The sequence below is a fragment of the Crocodylus porosus genome, unplaced genomic scaffold, assembly GCF_001723895.1.
Source record: "Crocodylus porosus isolate Cpor-Errol unplaced genomic scaffold, CroPor_comp1, whole genome shotgun sequence".
NCBI classification, from domain to species: Eukaryota; Metazoa; Chordata; order Crocodylia; family Crocodylidae; genus Crocodylus; species Crocodylus porosus.
Genome location: NW_017728928.1, coordinates 1,591,469 through 1,607,086, shown reverse-complemented (window position 1 = coordinate 1,607,086; position 15,618 = coordinate 1,591,469). Strand labels below are relative to the sequence as shown.

The 15,618-nt window shown below is 56.4% G+C and overlaps 1 protein-coding gene across 2 annotated transcripts; it reads left to right on the top strand.

The window, feature by feature from the left end:
- The first annotated feature begins 36 nt into the window (after window positions 1-36).
- On the top strand, window positions 37-9,975 carry SSTR2 (somatostatin receptor 2). Of its 2 annotated transcripts, XM_019542326.1 has the most exons (2): window positions 37-1,072; window positions 9,233-9,975. In XM_019542326.1, the coding sequence occupies exons 1-2, from the start codon at window positions 80-82 to the stop codon at window positions 9,353-9,355; spliced, it is 1,116 nt and encodes a 371-aa protein (XP_019397871.1). In that variant the 5' UTR covers window positions 37-79; the 3' UTR covers window positions 9,356-9,975. The 2 variants fall into 2 exon arrangements, with proteins under 2 accessions (XP_019397871.1, XP_019397872.1); XM_019542327.1 differs by lacking the exon at window positions 9,233-9,975 and having other exon boundaries at window positions 37-8,534.
- The last annotated feature ends 5,643 nt before the right edge of the window (window positions 9,976-15,618 follow it).

Here is a 15,618-nt window from a genome sequence, read left to right as displayed (position 1 = left end):
GTGCCCATGTTCTCCGCCTTGCAGGGCTGGCGGCCCCGGCGCGGGCGGGGATGTGAGCCCGGCGCGGGCGGCCGGAGCCATGGACGGGGGGCCGGACCTGCCCAACACCACCCAGTTCTGGTACTCCTCGGCCTCGCGCCCCCCGCCCACCGCGGCGCCCGCCAACGCCTCCCGCAACGGCACGCGCGACCACTTCGACCTGACCAGCAACGCCGTGCTCACCCTCATCTACTTCGCCGTGTGCATCGTGGGGCTCTGCGGCAACACCCTGGTCATCTACGTCATCCTCCGCTACGCCAAGATGAAGACCATCACCAACATCTACATCCTCAACCTGGCCATCGCCGACGAGCTCTTCATGCTGGGGCTGCCCTTCCTGGCCATGCAAGTGGCGCTGGTCCACTGGCCCTTCGGCAAAGCCATCTGCCGGGTGGTCATGACGGTGGACGGGATCAACCAGTTCACCAGCATCTTCTGCCTCACCGTCATGAGCATCGACCGGTACCTGGCCGTGGTCCACCCCATCAAGTCTGCCAAGTGGAGGCGGCCGAGGACGGCCAAGATGATCAACGTGGCCGTGTGGGGGCTCTCGCTGCTGGTCATCATGCCCATCATGATCTACGCCGGGGTGCAGAGCAATCACGGGCGCAGCAGCTGCACCATCATCTGGCCGGACGAGTCCGGCGCGTGGTACACGGGCTTCATCATCTACGCCTTCATCCTGGGCTTCCTAGTGCCCCTCACCATCATCTGCCTCTGCTACTTATTCATCATCATCAAGGTCAAGTCCTCCGGCATCCGAGTGGGCTCCTCCAAAAGGAAAAAGTCCGAGAAGAAAGTCACCCGGATGGTCTCCATCGTGGTCGCCGTCTTCATCTTCTGCTGGCTCCCCTTCTACATCTTCAACGTCTCCTCCGTCTCCGTCCTGATCGTGCCCACGCCCGCCCTCAAGGGCATGTTCGACTTCGTCGTGGTCCTCAGCTACGCCAACAGCTGCGCCAACCCCATCCTCTACGCCTTCCTGTCCGACAACTTCAAGAAGAGCTTTCAGAACGTCCTCTGCCTGGTGAAGGTCAGTGGCATGGACGATGCGGACAGGAGCGACAGCAAGCAGGATAAATCTAGGCTAAACGAGACCACGGAAACCCAAAGGACCCTCCTCAATGGGGATCTGCAGACCAGCATCTAAGGGCACTCTGGGATTGTCCTCCGTCAGTGTTCCTCTCCTCCTCCTCAGGGCAGTAGCAGGCGGCGAGTCAGGTCCAGCGCGCTTGACCTCTGCTCGGTCCGGGGGCGGTGGTGTCACAACTCACGGGGCAGGGGGCAGGGTCCCGTACCCAGACGAACTGCTCGGCCGCGGGCGGGGTGGCTGTCGAGCCCGAGAAGGACGTAGCTCGGGTGCTCACATGCATGCGTGTGCATTTAAAGCAGCAGCCCCAGGCCATTGGTCCCTTTGGGGTTACCCGCAGGGACGCTGGCAGGGGTCCTGGCGCGCAGGCCGCGTCCACGCGTGAGGAAACAGCGGGGCCGAGGCCGCAGCCCGGGGTGCGCATGCTATGTGCTTGCACGCATTGGCACGCTCCATCCAGCCCCGGCGTGCCTGTTACGCACAGGCATTTCTGCCTGCATCTTTGCAAAGCAGGGCATGTGGCGGGGGACACCGAAGCTGGCTGAGAGCACCACTGCACATCTTCACAGCCAAACCCTCTGGTAGGGCATGGAAAATATGCAGGCCCCCCCCAGTCAAATCTGTGCATTATTGGATCGTTAAGCAGGCCCCCGCTGCTTTCGGAGGCTGCCGGTGCGTTACTTAGCGGCATTCCTGCCACTAGGGAAGCAACAAAACTCGGATCGCATCCGAAGAAAAACATCCCTGTCCCCGGTCGGGCAGCCAGGCACCTCCGTGTCGGCGTGTGCCCGGTCTTTCCCGTCACTGGCTGTGGGTGGGGATCACTCGGGGCTGGTTCTCCCACCTCAGATCTCAGAGCCGCTGCTTTTCCCCTTTCTCCCTTTAGACTCAGCTGGCCAAAAAATGCTCTCTTCAATGTAAAACGTGCCCTCCTTCCCTGCCCCCTTAATGCTGATCTAGCCTGCAGGCCCCCATCACCTGGCCCGCAGGTCTGGGGACCTGGCTTTAAGGGACTGGCCGTGCATGCTGCCATGGCTCCCCCGCCAGCTCGTTTCCAGACCTGTGGGGATGACGTGGGCTGGATGTGGCCTGGGAGCCAGGGAAAACACTGCTGCTTTAGAAAACAGGCTGGGAGAGGGTCGGTCCTGAGCTAATGCGGGGGTTAGGTTCACTTTATAGATGTCAGGAGCTGGAAGGGACCTTACAGATCATCGGGTCCAGCCCCGCTGCACGTGGGGTTGTGGCAGATGACTTGAGAGCCCTCCCTAGCAATTTTCGTGGCCACAGGTCCCAAAGCCATTGTCTGTCTCCTTTTCCTCTTCTGAGCAATGCACGTTTGCTTTCCCCTACCAAGCTCGTGGAGGGTGGGCCTAGCAGCTCGGGTCTTTGCGTCCTTGCAGGGGTTTGGAGATGCCTGGCTTGGGGGGGTCTGCTGTGCCCACACGTTGCAAGCAGCGGGAGACTAGTTCTGCACGGGTGGCTGTTTTATCTGGGCACGGCCGCTGCTGATGCAGAGAAGGTGGTTTCGAAGGGCCGGATGAGGCAAGAGGGATGCTTGACGATTGCCTCAGAGAGATGTCAGGGCAGGGGCTGAGCTTGTTCCCATGTCAACATGCCCAGGACCGCCGGCGCTACAGAGGGGAGGAGGAGACAAACTCTGAGAGGCAAGGAAGGAGTCTCTGTAAATCCCCGAAAGGAAGGCAGCCCCGGGTGCATGGGGGCCTCAGTGCCTGTCGTAGCGGGACGCCTTCTGCAGTCCCAGCGAGCTGGATGCCTAGCGCTGCCGGTGGCCTGCAGAGCCTGGTCCAGGCTGCATCCATGTCAGCATCTGCACAGCGCTGGGGCTGGACCGGGGTGAGCCAGCTCGCCAGCATCGGTCTGGCCTCGAGCCACAGCCTTTGGGCCTGGCAGGTTTGGGTCCTCCTGGTCCTGCGGCTTGGAGCAAAGCTCGCCTGGAAAAGCAGGACAGAGCAGAACTGGCTTTGGAAAGGCAGGCGGGGATGGCGGAGGTGGGGTCCAGCCTCTTAATGCCAAGATGGGATGGTGATAAGGATAAATACGTCAGCTGGAGCAGTGAGGGCTGCATGCCCGGGGCTAGGACAAGTGCTGATGTTTGGATTCGGCTGCAAAGAAAAATGTACTGATGCTAATCTGCTCCGTGCCCCCAGCCTGCCCCCACGGGAGCAGCTGCAATGATTGGGAAACTCTAATCGGGCGATCTGGTGGGGGAGCAAGGGAAACCGAACAGAGACTTCTTTTCCCTTTTAAAGTCCCAGTTAGTCTCCAGCTGCGTAGCCAGCAAGGTCCCTTGCGACCGGGTGATTTTGGGAGAAGGGGAAGCCCTGCAGTCCACGCTCTTGTAATGAGAGAAGCGTTGGGGCGCGGGCTCTGGAGCTGTAGCAGCACCGGGGTTTTTAGGATGGAGAAAACCAGGCGTGCAGCCACTCCTGCCCCCGCTTGCCTTGCACGTGACGTAGTCAGAGGTCTTCGGATAGCCCTTGTTCCACTGGTATCCAGGGCTGAAAACACCAGTTGGATTTCTCCCAGGACAAAGCCTTTTAATCTTGGGGTCCACCCCTATCGTCTCACCAGAGGCACCCCAAATTGGAGCAACCGCTTTGGAAGCGATGCCTATGGCTTTGCCCAGAGTCACGCCACACCTGGCCCCGGGGCGCAAATATAGGGCTCCCCTGTAGACCACCCCCTCCCCAGGCAGCACCCCCTGCCTTCCCGTGCCACGCTGCCAAGCACGCGTGTGCAGGTCCCGTCTACAACAGATATTTCCTGATGCTTTATTGCGCAGCCCTTGATTTTGGTGCAAACTCAGGGTAGGCACAATTTGCCCTGGCATCACTAGCTACGGCGACAGAGAAGCAGCCCCCTGAGCTCCTGTGTTTCTAAACCCGCTGAGGCAGGGGGTAGATGGCCTCAGAGCTGCATTTTGCAGATGTCTGCTGGCAAAATGATGTTTCTAACCAGGTTGTGGCTTAGCTTTCCTCCCCCTGCGAGCCCTTCCCAGGTGCAGTGAACACCTGATTTGGACCCTCAGTTACACCATGGACTTCACTGACTTTCCCAGCCATCCAGGGCAGAAAGCAGATCGTGGGCACTGACTTTCACAACAGTTTAATAGCAAAGACTACCCCCCAAGCCCTCTGCTTGCATCTGGCTTGCGGGACAGGGCTCCTGTCCTCATGCTGGGCCAACGGCGAGCTCTGCGTCTCTATGCTGCTGCCGCAAGAGGAATTAAATATTAACTGAGGCTTTGTGAGAGCAAAGAAGGATGTGTTAGGGATGCCGCGGGCATTAGAGACCTCAGGCAGGTCCCACATGAAAATGAGGTATTGTGGTCACGAGTGCTGGGCCTGGAGCCTTTTATTAAGCCAAGGTTTAGATGCCAGAGCTGCAGCGCGGCAGGTTCGAGCGGTTTGATGCCAGGTGGGTGGTAAAGCATGATTTGTATGGGAAAAAGCCATGCCAGGGGCAGGAGGGAGACAAAAGTCCCTGTGCTTCAGCCCCTTGCCTCCGAGGAAGGGCGAGGAGCTGCCTGCACATCGCTCCCAGACACCTGTTGACAGCTGTCCCCAGGGCTTGCTAATGGTATAGTCATGCTGGGACGTGAAAGCGGCGCCGTCTTCCCTTACAACTGGGGGTTTGAATCAGTTTAATGGCAGCAGACTCTCTGGTGAGCACTTGGAGCAGCTCGAGAGAAGCTTATTGCAGCAGAGCTGCCACAAGCTCCCAGCAGCCAGGCAGAGATAAGGCTCCGGGCAAGGGAGGACTATGCACAGCCCGGGCCGCAGCTCCCCATGCACGAGCTCATGGGCGAAGCCGGGCCAGGAGTCAAACAGGCCTCTTCACTCTGCTGAGAGAGAAGCCCTTTGCAAAGATAAATTTTCTGCTTCCTCAGAAGTTGCTGGGGGGGGGTGAGGCTCTGCCCAGCACTGGGTCATTTAGAGCCCAAGCTTTGCAAAGTTTGCTCGATTTTTCCCAGCGTCTGAGTAAGCCCTTGTGCTGGTGTCCTGCAGTTCTGGGGGAGAGGAGAGGAGGCTTGAATGAAGAGCAGCCCTCTGCAGAAGGGATGGGCTGCATGCTGCAGACCCCCGCCTCCCTCCCCCCACTTAGATGCTAGCTCCAGGTCACAGCTTGTTCTCTCCTCTGCGCGGGTCTGAGACCTGCACAGATGCACAGAGGGCTGGGACAGGGGGCTATGGGGGTGGAGAGGGGCCGGCGCACAGCGGCAGGTGGAAACACCAACCCGGTGCCACGTGTCTGCTGTGGGGAAGCTCTCATCCCTGGACTTGCTTACAGCCAGGATAGAAAAAGCATGGCCAAGGTGTGCTCTCCCTTGATGGAGCTTGAATGGCTTGGAGCAAGAGCAAATGGCTCCCCGGGGTCTTAGGGAGAGGATGGTGCTGTGCTGCTTGCTAAAATCATGCCCAAGCTCCCGGCTGTTTGGGTCTGGAGGGAAGGGGTCTGTTTTCAGTGCTTTTAAAGGCCCCTGTTTGCCCCACCTGTGCAAAGGAGGCGTGCGGCAGGTTAATTGTGTCGAGAAGTGCAGGTCGGGACTGGAGGAGACTGCAGGTGTTTGGTTTCCCCTCATTGGACCTCTCTAGGTTCAATGAGGATTTTAATTACCCCCTGGCCCTGCCAGAGCTGCAAAAGCAGAGCATCGTAAACCTCCGAGAGCCGCGGTGAAGTCACCCGTCACTACAGGAGCCGGCGGGGGCACGATCCTGCCATCCTCACTCCGCCAAACAGGTCCCGAGGTTTTGTGTGCTGGACAGGATGGTGCTGATGGGTTGGCGCTAGGATGTCGGGGCAGCTTCGGGGGCTGGTGACGAGTGCTGGACTCTGCCGCGAGGCTTCCCCGCACAGGGTCATTGGGGCGGGATCGCGGGGGTGCTGGAGTCAGCCTGTGGCTCCATTTGTCCCCCACGTCCCCGCTGTGCTAGGAGCAGGGTGGCTTCATGCACGATCCTGCCAGGTGCCACCACCGTCACCCCTGGGGGCCACAGGGCAGAAACCACCATGGACAGATCTCTAGACACGACAAGCAAGAGGCTCTTAGTGCTCACAGCCCCCAGGGCCTCTGTCCTGATCAGCCACCGATTACTGTCTCTACATGACTGCATAGGTGGAAAGATAACCTTGCAGACAAGTGCCTGCCCTGGCTCCTCCTTGATGGGGATCTTAACGCCCTGGGCAAGCAGCACGTCATCGATCCACCTTGGATGCAGAGGCAGGTCTCACCCGTCCGTGACAGATGGGGGAGTCGGAGCCGGAGAGCGGCTAAGCGACTTACCCAATGCACGCAGCAACTCCCTAGCAAGGACCCAGGCGCCCGACCCCCAGCTCTGCACTTAAACGGTGTAACCCAGCAGGACTGGGAGGAGGCAGGAGGGAAAAAAGCTAGGTCTGCCAGTCTCGGAGAGGTGCCAGCCTGGACCAGATGCCCAAGCTCCCTGCCAGCTCTCCGGCAGCGGCACGGATGTGCCACGCCAGCCCCTGCGTGGAGCTCAGTAGCAAAGCAAGCAAGGACGCTGCACTGGGGGTCGGCGAGCCGATCTCCATACCGCCTTTGCCCCAACACTCGCCACCCACGGGCATGCCAGGAGGTCCTGGCAGGCTTGCTCCGCTGCCAGTGCCTATCCTGAGCATCACCCCCGCCCCTTCCCCAGCACAACCTCCAAGCAAGGCCTTCCCTAGGCTCCTGGGTCCTATGCCTGCCTCTGCCCCGTGCTCCTGGCTCCCCGTCTGTGCAAAGCAGGCCGAGGTCCGGGGGTGCAAGAGGCACGGCTAGCATTAAAGACGTTTGAAAAGGGGGCAGGCTGCATTCCTCGCTGCCCTGGCTCCCGTCGAGGCCGGACCCGGTAGAGCGTCGGGGCGCTGAGCGAGCAGCCAGGCTGGCTCCTTGGTGCCCCCCTGTCCTCGGCATCCCTCCGGCGTGTTTGGGCGAAAGCATTGCAGCTGGTATCCATAGCAACCTTGCAAGGTACCCAAGGCTGCAGGAAGGCTCCAGAGCAGAGGGGACCGCCAGCTGCCCCCATCCAGCGCGGGCCCAGCAAGGGCCGGTCCTCCGCCTCGCCGGACACGCCGGCCTCCGCGAGCACAGGTCAGCCCGTGCCCTGCAGGTTCAGGACAAAGAGATGCCACGGCCCATCTCTAGCCTGGTGCCTACAAGCCTTTGTGACCCCAGTCCTGGCGAGGGAGGGGGATGTGATTTATCTCTGTGCTTCCAGTGGGGAGAGCAAGGCTGGGGCACGGAGCCTCACGCTGCCAGGGCAGCTTGAAACAGCCCCAGGCATCTGAGCTCAGGCTGCACCCAGACCTTGCATTTATGCAGGGATAACCCACTTGCAATCACACAGACATCCACACGTTATCCTGTGTAAACTACCCAATTCCTGGCGAGGAGGTAGCATCCATCCGTCCTGGGTCCGTGCAGTTATCCCAGGACTGCATTGCTGGATCTACAGCATTCAGCTGCTTGCTAAACCCCCATTAGAAGGGCAATGGCTGCACATGCCAATCCTGGGATATCTCTGTCCTGGGACAGACACAGCTTATCCAGGGACAAAGGCAATGTCGGTTCCTACCTTGAGTGACATGTGGTGGTGGTGCACGGGGGGATCTCTCTGAGGACTAGCGTGTTGCAGGCAGTGCACCGTCTCGGGCAGTACGGAGGGGCGGCCGGCCAGGAGCGGAGCTGAGGGCCATCCGCTGGGCGCTCGGGGAGGGGAAGAGGGAGAAGCCGAGGCCGGGGAGATCTAGAGCCAGGGCAGGGGGTTGCTCTTCGCCCACCCTCCTGCTGCAGGCTTCATTGCTGGGCCGTACTCTGCACCCATCCCTACCCTGAGAGGAGGGGGCTCCCATCTCCCCAGATCACTCCCCACTGCCATTTGGCCCATGAGCTCAAATCAAGCTCTGAAATGCACCCGCTGGCTCATCGGCAGAGCCGATGCCTTTAGCTGACACCCCTGAACTTGGGATCTGATCCCAGAGCAGCCGGGCATTGCCCTTTTTTAAGGCACCCTGCTCTGTCCGCCAGTCGCTGCAAGGCTCCCCCTTCCCCGAGCCCATGGGAAAGCCGGATGCGGGGCCGCCTCGCTCCTGTTACATCAGCACCTTTCCCCTCTGCCCTGGGTTAAAAGGGGCGTAGAAACAAAACTCTTGCTGGTTGCTGGCTGCAGTTGCCGGCAGGTCCCATCCCTCTTGTTTTACAACTATTCTCCGCTGCATTTAAAACACACGCGCGTGCAGCAGCAAGAGCTGGACCCCAGACAGCGCAGTTGCAGCTTCAGGCGTGCATCCACATAACTTGGGAGAGAAATCGCACCTGCATGCACAGCTCCCGTCGGAAGGGGCTTTCCCTGCAAAGGCTGAGGTTTTATAGAGAGGAAATGAAAACCAGGGGACCCGTGGGACAACCCACGTGGGATTCACCCTGCTCTAGGAGAGCAAAGCCAAGCAGGGTCTCTCTTCCCTGCAGGCACCAAAAGGCAGAGCTGAGCCAGCTCCAGCTCCCAGGTAACCCACAGCCCACCTAGCTCCCAGCAGGTTAAATAACTGGAATATTAAAACAGGTTTCGGAACAAGGCAGCACCCAAATTACCTCTGGCCCAGGGGATTGACCATGGGGAGCGTGCGCACGCGAGACAGAAAATGTCACGGCAAACGAGAGCCCAAGCAAAGCAGCCGCTCTGCAAGAGAGGAGGAATCAGCATTAGATCTGGGCCACAGCCCCCGGGACAGCCGGGTGTTTGGGAGCAGCAGGCGGGCGATGGATATCCTGGCGCATCGCCCTTGGGACCCGGCGCGCCTGCTTCGGCCAGTGCTTTGCCGGGCCTGTTGGATGGGAGCTCCTTGCTGGCCAGACGCCCCAAAGAGGAGAAAGCAACTGTCCCCCCAAGGGCCTGGCTCTGCTGTCCGCTCCTCTGCTCTGCAGGATTAATTGCACCGACACCCGCAGGGGAAGGCTGGCTTGGCCCCCCGCTAAGGGCTTGATCCAAAGCAGCTTCTGCTCAATGGGGAGAAGGGAGAGGAAAATCAGGCCCTACCTCCCCCATTTTTAACCAGAGTTGTCATTTTTCTACCCAAAAGGTGACACAACACCCCCGCCTTGCTCCTTCCCTCTCGCTCTTGGCTTCCCCGAGGCCGACCCTCTTCAGCGGACTCCAGTTGAACCAGTGTCAGGAAGATCAGGACCGAGCCCCCTGGCATTAGCTAGACGTAAGGACAGTTGGCCCCTGGTCTGAGCTTCCCGGGACCCTTCCCAAAAGGGACAAAGACTCTGACCCACCCCCCAACTAGTCGATCGCGCCCCAGCCCGGCTGTGCTGGAGACAGAGGCTGTACGTACAGCACGGACCCACCGCGGGATTTTGGCTACTCCTGCTCTCCCAACGACGCGTCGGCCTTTTGTACCCCCCGTGCTCGCCGGCGTGCGAGACCCACTGTGCATGTTCGGTATCGTGTGTGCGTGCGTGTGGCGGTCGGCCCCTGCCCCGGTGGGTCCCACGAGCCCGTGTTGCCCCACGACCGTGCCCCGCCATCCTAGAAGGGGCGACTGGACTCTGCCGGCCTCGGGGATCGCGGGCTCCGCTCCTCCGTCGGCAGGTTACACGCCAGCTGTGAAGACGGGTGGTGGGATACCAGGTTTCGCCCCTAAAGCCGCGATGACCCTCCTCGCCGGAGCAAAACTCCTATTCCACTGCCTCCCCCGACCCCGTGATCTATAATTTATGTTGTATATGCCACGTGCGTGTAGCTTGTAACGTAAGACCGGTTGTATCTCCCCCGACTGTAAAACGCAAGAGATAAAGTCACTTTCTTTTATTGGCTCAATGCTTTTTTTCCCTCCCTCTTTGCAAACAGGCTGGCTAGAGCCACCTCCCTGCAAAACTCACTGCTCTGCCGAGGGGATCCTGGGCCACAGCCTCTCTGCGTGCACTGAATTTCCGAACAGGTTGAAGCGAATAAGCGACAAGCAAAGAGCTTTAATAGAGTGGCCGTGAAGATGCCCCAGACTGATGTTAGTTATTATTATTAGATACTATTAGAAGTGTTTACGAGGGAGTCATCCCCTGCTTCTTCTAGCCCACCTGCCCCTTGGGTGGGCTCATAGCCCAGCTAACAAGGGGTCTGGGGCAGTTGCTGCCACATGTTGGCCGGATCTAGCTCAGCAATGAAACCAGAAAGGGCAAAGAGAGTGGTGTCAGATGGTGAAAGCAACACCTGCCCTGTTCTTCCTTACCCCAAATGGGTGCTAGACACAGGCAGACGGCTGAGGCAACCCCGAGAGCAGGGTGGCATTTGCAAGGCGCTAGTGAGATCACTTCACCCAGCTCCCCTGCCGCACCCCCAGCTGCTATTCTGCACCCTGCAATTACAGACCTCCCCGCCCCTGACTGTCTAGCCTACTGCAGGCCCGAAGGTGGGGCAGACGCTGCTCCCCTCCCTCCTATTGAGTAGGGTATCCAAGCAGACCTACTGGAAATCAATGGCATGATTTCAAAAGGAAGACACTACACAGCATAAAAACAGCAGCATGTTAAAAAAAAAAAAACACCGTAGGAGCTTGGAGAGACAGACAAATCCTCTTGCTAAACACATGCGACTGACTCAACCTCTGCCCCAGCGATTCTCAACCAGGGTGCCACAGCACTCCGGGGTGCCTCGAGATCCTTTCAAGGGCGTCTGCTCAATTGCGCCATGTAAGGTTTCCAAACATCATTTGTAGGGTAGACCCAGAGATTTCCAACAGATGTCTATAGTGCTGGGCTTCCTGCATTCTTTGCAACAGAAAAAAATGCACTATTATTTCTCTGAGTTTTCACTCTTTTAAACAAAGAGGTGACATTTTCCAAGGGGATGGGGGGGACTTTGAATCTACCTAGGGGAGTCTTGACTCAAGAAGGCAGACAAGGTTCTTTGGGTGAATCCGGTATCTTTTATTAGACCAACTTAAATAGCTGGAGAAAACCTTCACCCTTGAATCAGGAAGGTTGAGAACTCCTGCTCTTCCCAAATTCAGCACAGATGTGCTTCTGACAGTGTGCAACCCTTTATAATGATGCTTCCAAGAAATTTGGTGCATTGACACTAAGGGGCATGAGAGACAGGCATCCAAGTCCCAGGTGCCCGCATTACTGACCCACCCATCTGAAAGACAGATTGATAGATGAGAGGGGAAACAGTGGTTCAAGTGGCTGCATGGAGCCCCCTTTTGACATGATACGTCCAGAAAAACCCAGAGCTGATTTTTCAACTAGGCTGCAGCATTGGAGCAAATCACAGAAAAGTGAGGGTGGAAAGAGACCTCAGGAGGTCACATCTAGTCCAACCGCCTGCTCAAAACAGGACCAGCCCCAACGACATCATCCCAGCCAGGGCTTTGTCTACCTGGGCCATGAAAATCTCCGAGGATGGAGATGCCACCACCTCTCTGGGTAACCTGCTCCAGTGCTTTACCACCCCCCTAGTGAGAAAGGTCTTCCTAATATCCAACCTCAACTTCCCTTGCTGCAACTGGAGCCCATTGCTCCTTGTCGTGTCGTGCAATAGTGGTAGGGGACTGTGGTAGTGCAAGAGCGATGTTGTACCCGTGATGGTGCACAAGGTATGCGAGGTGGCCATTGGACTTGTGCAGCCTTGGAAATACTGCAAAATGTCACGAAGACTTACTAATAAAACAAGGGTTTGGAGATTATCATGCCAGTTTTCATAGCAACCAACCACACACGACTTCAGAAAACTTTGAGCCTCGAGTCACCACTGGTCTACAAGGCAAGAGCTGCCCAGTGGACCAATTCCCTGCACCACTTTTGCCAGCTTGTTGGAGGAGAAAAAAGAAAAAAAGATGCAGCCAGCTGATGTCTGGTGTGGGGAGGGGGAAAGGTGGGTGTACTCCTCCATGAATAAAACAAGGCTGTGATAACGAGAACATGCTTCCGAATATGAAGTTGGCCCTCGAACGTCGCGCACAAGCAAGCGGTGCTCCGATGGCTCTTCATGCACAAACTGCAGTCGGAGGAGGAGGACATTACGTTGCGTGCGCCTGTGGTGTGGGAAATGAATAGAGATGTTTACTGCAGTTGTAAAAGAAAACAGGCTTCTCTTTAAATTACAAAGGTACAGCCAGCTCCTGCAATCAGCGCTGACGAGAAACCCACTCTCTGCCTCAGCATTCAGCAGCAGCCGTGGAGGGAGCACAGCCTCCCAGTGCGAGACGGCTCCAAAATATTCACCTAGATTCGCACTGCAGTCGAGTCTGGGGTGCCGCAAGCCTCGCTGCCAAGTCACCCAGGAAGCTCCCCCTGAGTTACGCAGTCCCATCAGAGCAGCAGGAAGTCTTAAGGGACCGAGTGTCTTGCATCCATCGTAGTCCTACACCCCAGCCCCACAATCTGCTTCTTTTGGACGAAGATTTGAAATATCCTGAAAACAGGTATTTCTAGGAAAGCCATTGGCACGCATATTGTTGCGCTGTGTTTCTGGCTGAGAGGGTATTACCCAGTCAACAGATGCATCCATTTAACCAAGACACATTTGCATTTGTTCCCCAGGTTTCTTCCCTGCAGACTGGCATATAGGAAGTCTGGCTGCCTGTTTCAAGTGGGACATGCTACGCACGAATCCCGAGGTGCGAGCAGGTACCAGTCCTGGAAAGTCTTTGCAGACTCGGGTGCCCTGGAGCAGGCAGACTTGAGTCCATCTCTGTGGCCAGTCAGAGGGATTTTTAACCCAGCTGAGTTGGATTTCTTCAGAAAAGGGCATTCAAGGGCGGGATGTTCAGCTGGAAATGAAGGGCACAGATATACACCAGCGTGCACAGATGCTTTCGACTCCAACCACATGATTTTTGCCCAAACCTGACAGCAACAGGTGGAGGTTGGCACAAAGCAACAGGTCTGCCCTGTTCTCCTGGAGTATTTTCCCCTCTGTGAGCCTGGTGCCTGTGTGGCACACCCACAGCAATCACTTTTCTTTCCACAACTCAAATGGCTTCTTAAAGATAACATTAGGCAGCATCTTCTGTAAAGGAAAAGCAAGAAGCTGTGCATGGAGCATCCATTGCAGCATACCCTCTCTTTTGTGGGGGCAGTGCAAGCTTCAGGGAGCCTTGCATTTGGTGCATGACCATGTCTCCCTCCAGTGGCTGTCCTAAGCCATTATGGCAGCCTCTTCCTTTTTCCTACTGGTTAATGGTTAGACTCATAGAAAATGAGGATTGAAGGGACCTCAGGAGGTCACATCTAGTCTGACCTCCTACTCAAAGTAGCACCAGCCCCAACTCCATCATCCCAGCCAAGGCTTGGTTGAGCAGGGCCTTAAAAACTTCCAAGGATGGAAGTGCCACCACCTCTCTGGGTAACCTACTCCAGTGTTTCACCATCCTCCTGGTGAGAGTTTTTCCTAATATCCAGCCTAAACCTCCCTTGCTGCAGCTTGAGCCCATTGCTCCTTGTTCTGTCATCTGCTGAGACCAGCCCAGCTCCGTCCTCTTTGCAACCATCCTTCAGGTAGTTGAAGGCTGCTATCAAGTCCCCCCTCAGTCGTCTCTTCTGCAGATTCAGTCAGCCCGGGTCCCTCAGCCTCTCCTCACCAGTCCTGTCCTCCAGCCCCTCAGCCATTTCCATTGCCCTCTGCTGGACTCTCCCATTTGTCCCCATCCTTTCTGTAGTGGGGGGCCCGCAACTGGACACGGGACTCCAGATGTGGCCTCCCCAGTGCAGAAGACAGAGAAATAATCACTTCCCTTGATCTGCTGGCAACGCTCTTACCAGTGTAAAAAATTCTCACACCTTTTGAGGCTCAACCTCCCCCGCCCCCCTTGACACTACTACAGGGGGAAAAAAGGCAATTTTTTTTGTGGCAAACAACTCAGCAACCCCACAACAGTTCAGAGGGTCTGAGATATTCTGGATTCCTATTTGAAATCTCTGGGTTCATCTTGTGAATCACAGGTGGCATTTGCACATCTAACCATGGTAGCATTGCAGGGCCATCTGTGACACCCTCACAGGTGCTTTAAGTACTGGATTCAATCCTCTGTTGCCAGCTGCAGCAGCTGCACCTACAGCTCACTAATTTGTTAATGCTGGTTTCACAAGGGGGTGGATTTATAAGTCTGCAAGCAGTACAGCGTCCTTTGAATGGTTAACAAAGCACCGAAACGGCATTGTTGAATAAATGGGCTCCAAGCAGAGCGTCCAAGTTTAGTTCTGAGTCTGGGGGTGATGAACAGGACTCTGCCACGCAACAGAGCCTAAACTTGCAGCTCCACTCTGTTCAGAAGAGCTGCCCAACCAACAGGGCCCATGGCTCAGAGGGACACAAAGCCTAGTACTTGAACCAGAGCCACTGGCTTCACGTTGGGTTGTTTGTACTTTGCAGACCAGTGAAGGCCATCTTTGTTCAACGCCCACCATTCAGCTTGCAAACTCAGGTAGAATTCACTCATTGAGGATGCCGCGGAGAAGACGCGTCTTGCCGAACATCCTAAAACGTTCTTTAGCCAAGGCAGGCATCCTCCAAGCAACCACAGGAAGCAAGAGAAGAAACACACAGTAGAGATTCAATGGCTTTTTTCTATTTTTTTGCACCGGTCCTGGAAGCACTGCTATACCAGGTCAATGCATGGAGTGGATGGAGCATGCTCCGGTTCCACCACCCAATACCAAAAAGAATCTGCTCAATATAGACCTCCTACAGAGGACAGATCATTCCTCACCAATATGAAACATGTAGAGATTCAATGGCACTCTAGGCACCCATTTCTGGGAAACCTCTGGGTTTGACGGCTATGCTTTGAGCCACCGTTTCCCCCCACACGCAGCACAGTCCATCATGCTGTTGTGAGCGAACAAGGTCCTGTGCATTTCTCGTACACAGAATTAGATCCAAAAGGAACCAGGACGTGTGGTAGAGGTGATATCTTTTACTCACCCAACTAGATTTTTGCAATTTTGTTTATTTTTTGCAGAAAGAAAATTTAGAATTAGATCCAAAGCAGCCAACATCCCCCTTCCTTGCCCTAAATAGGCTAGGGAGTTCATACCCGACAGCAGCACGACTGGGGCCTGGCAGCGCCTGTTGATTCGACTGTCAGTGGAGCAAGAGTGGCATCTTCAGGACAGTGCCGGGAAGTAACCTGGATGAGTAGGTATCTTCCAAAACAGTTTTGCTCCAGCAGTGATAACATGCAGCCACTGGCTTAAAACAAAAAAAACCAAAAAGAAAAAAAAAACCACACAAACTCATGGAAACACGGTTAACATCAACCTCAGCAAATGGAAGAGATTGTTGCAGAAATGGCTGCGGTTTGTTTCTCGGGAGGCGAAGAACTCTCAGTCTCAGACACACTATTAGCAACACAAAAGGTATATTTGCAAATAGGGTCAGAGCGAAGACAAAAGACCACACTCTGCCCGCGGGGACAACTTCTCAGCAGGCTTTATCCCCTCTCTCCTGAGCACGTGTGCAGAA

Coding starts and splice junctions, on each gene's coding strand:
- SSTR2 (XM_019542326.1), top strand. CDS start 80: ATGGACGGGGGGCCGGACCTGCCCAACACCACCCAGTTCTGGTACTCC. Junction 1,073..9,232: donor ACGTCCTCTGCCTGGTGAAG/GTCAGTGGCATG, acceptor TCTACCCAAAAG/GTGACACAACACCCCCGCCT.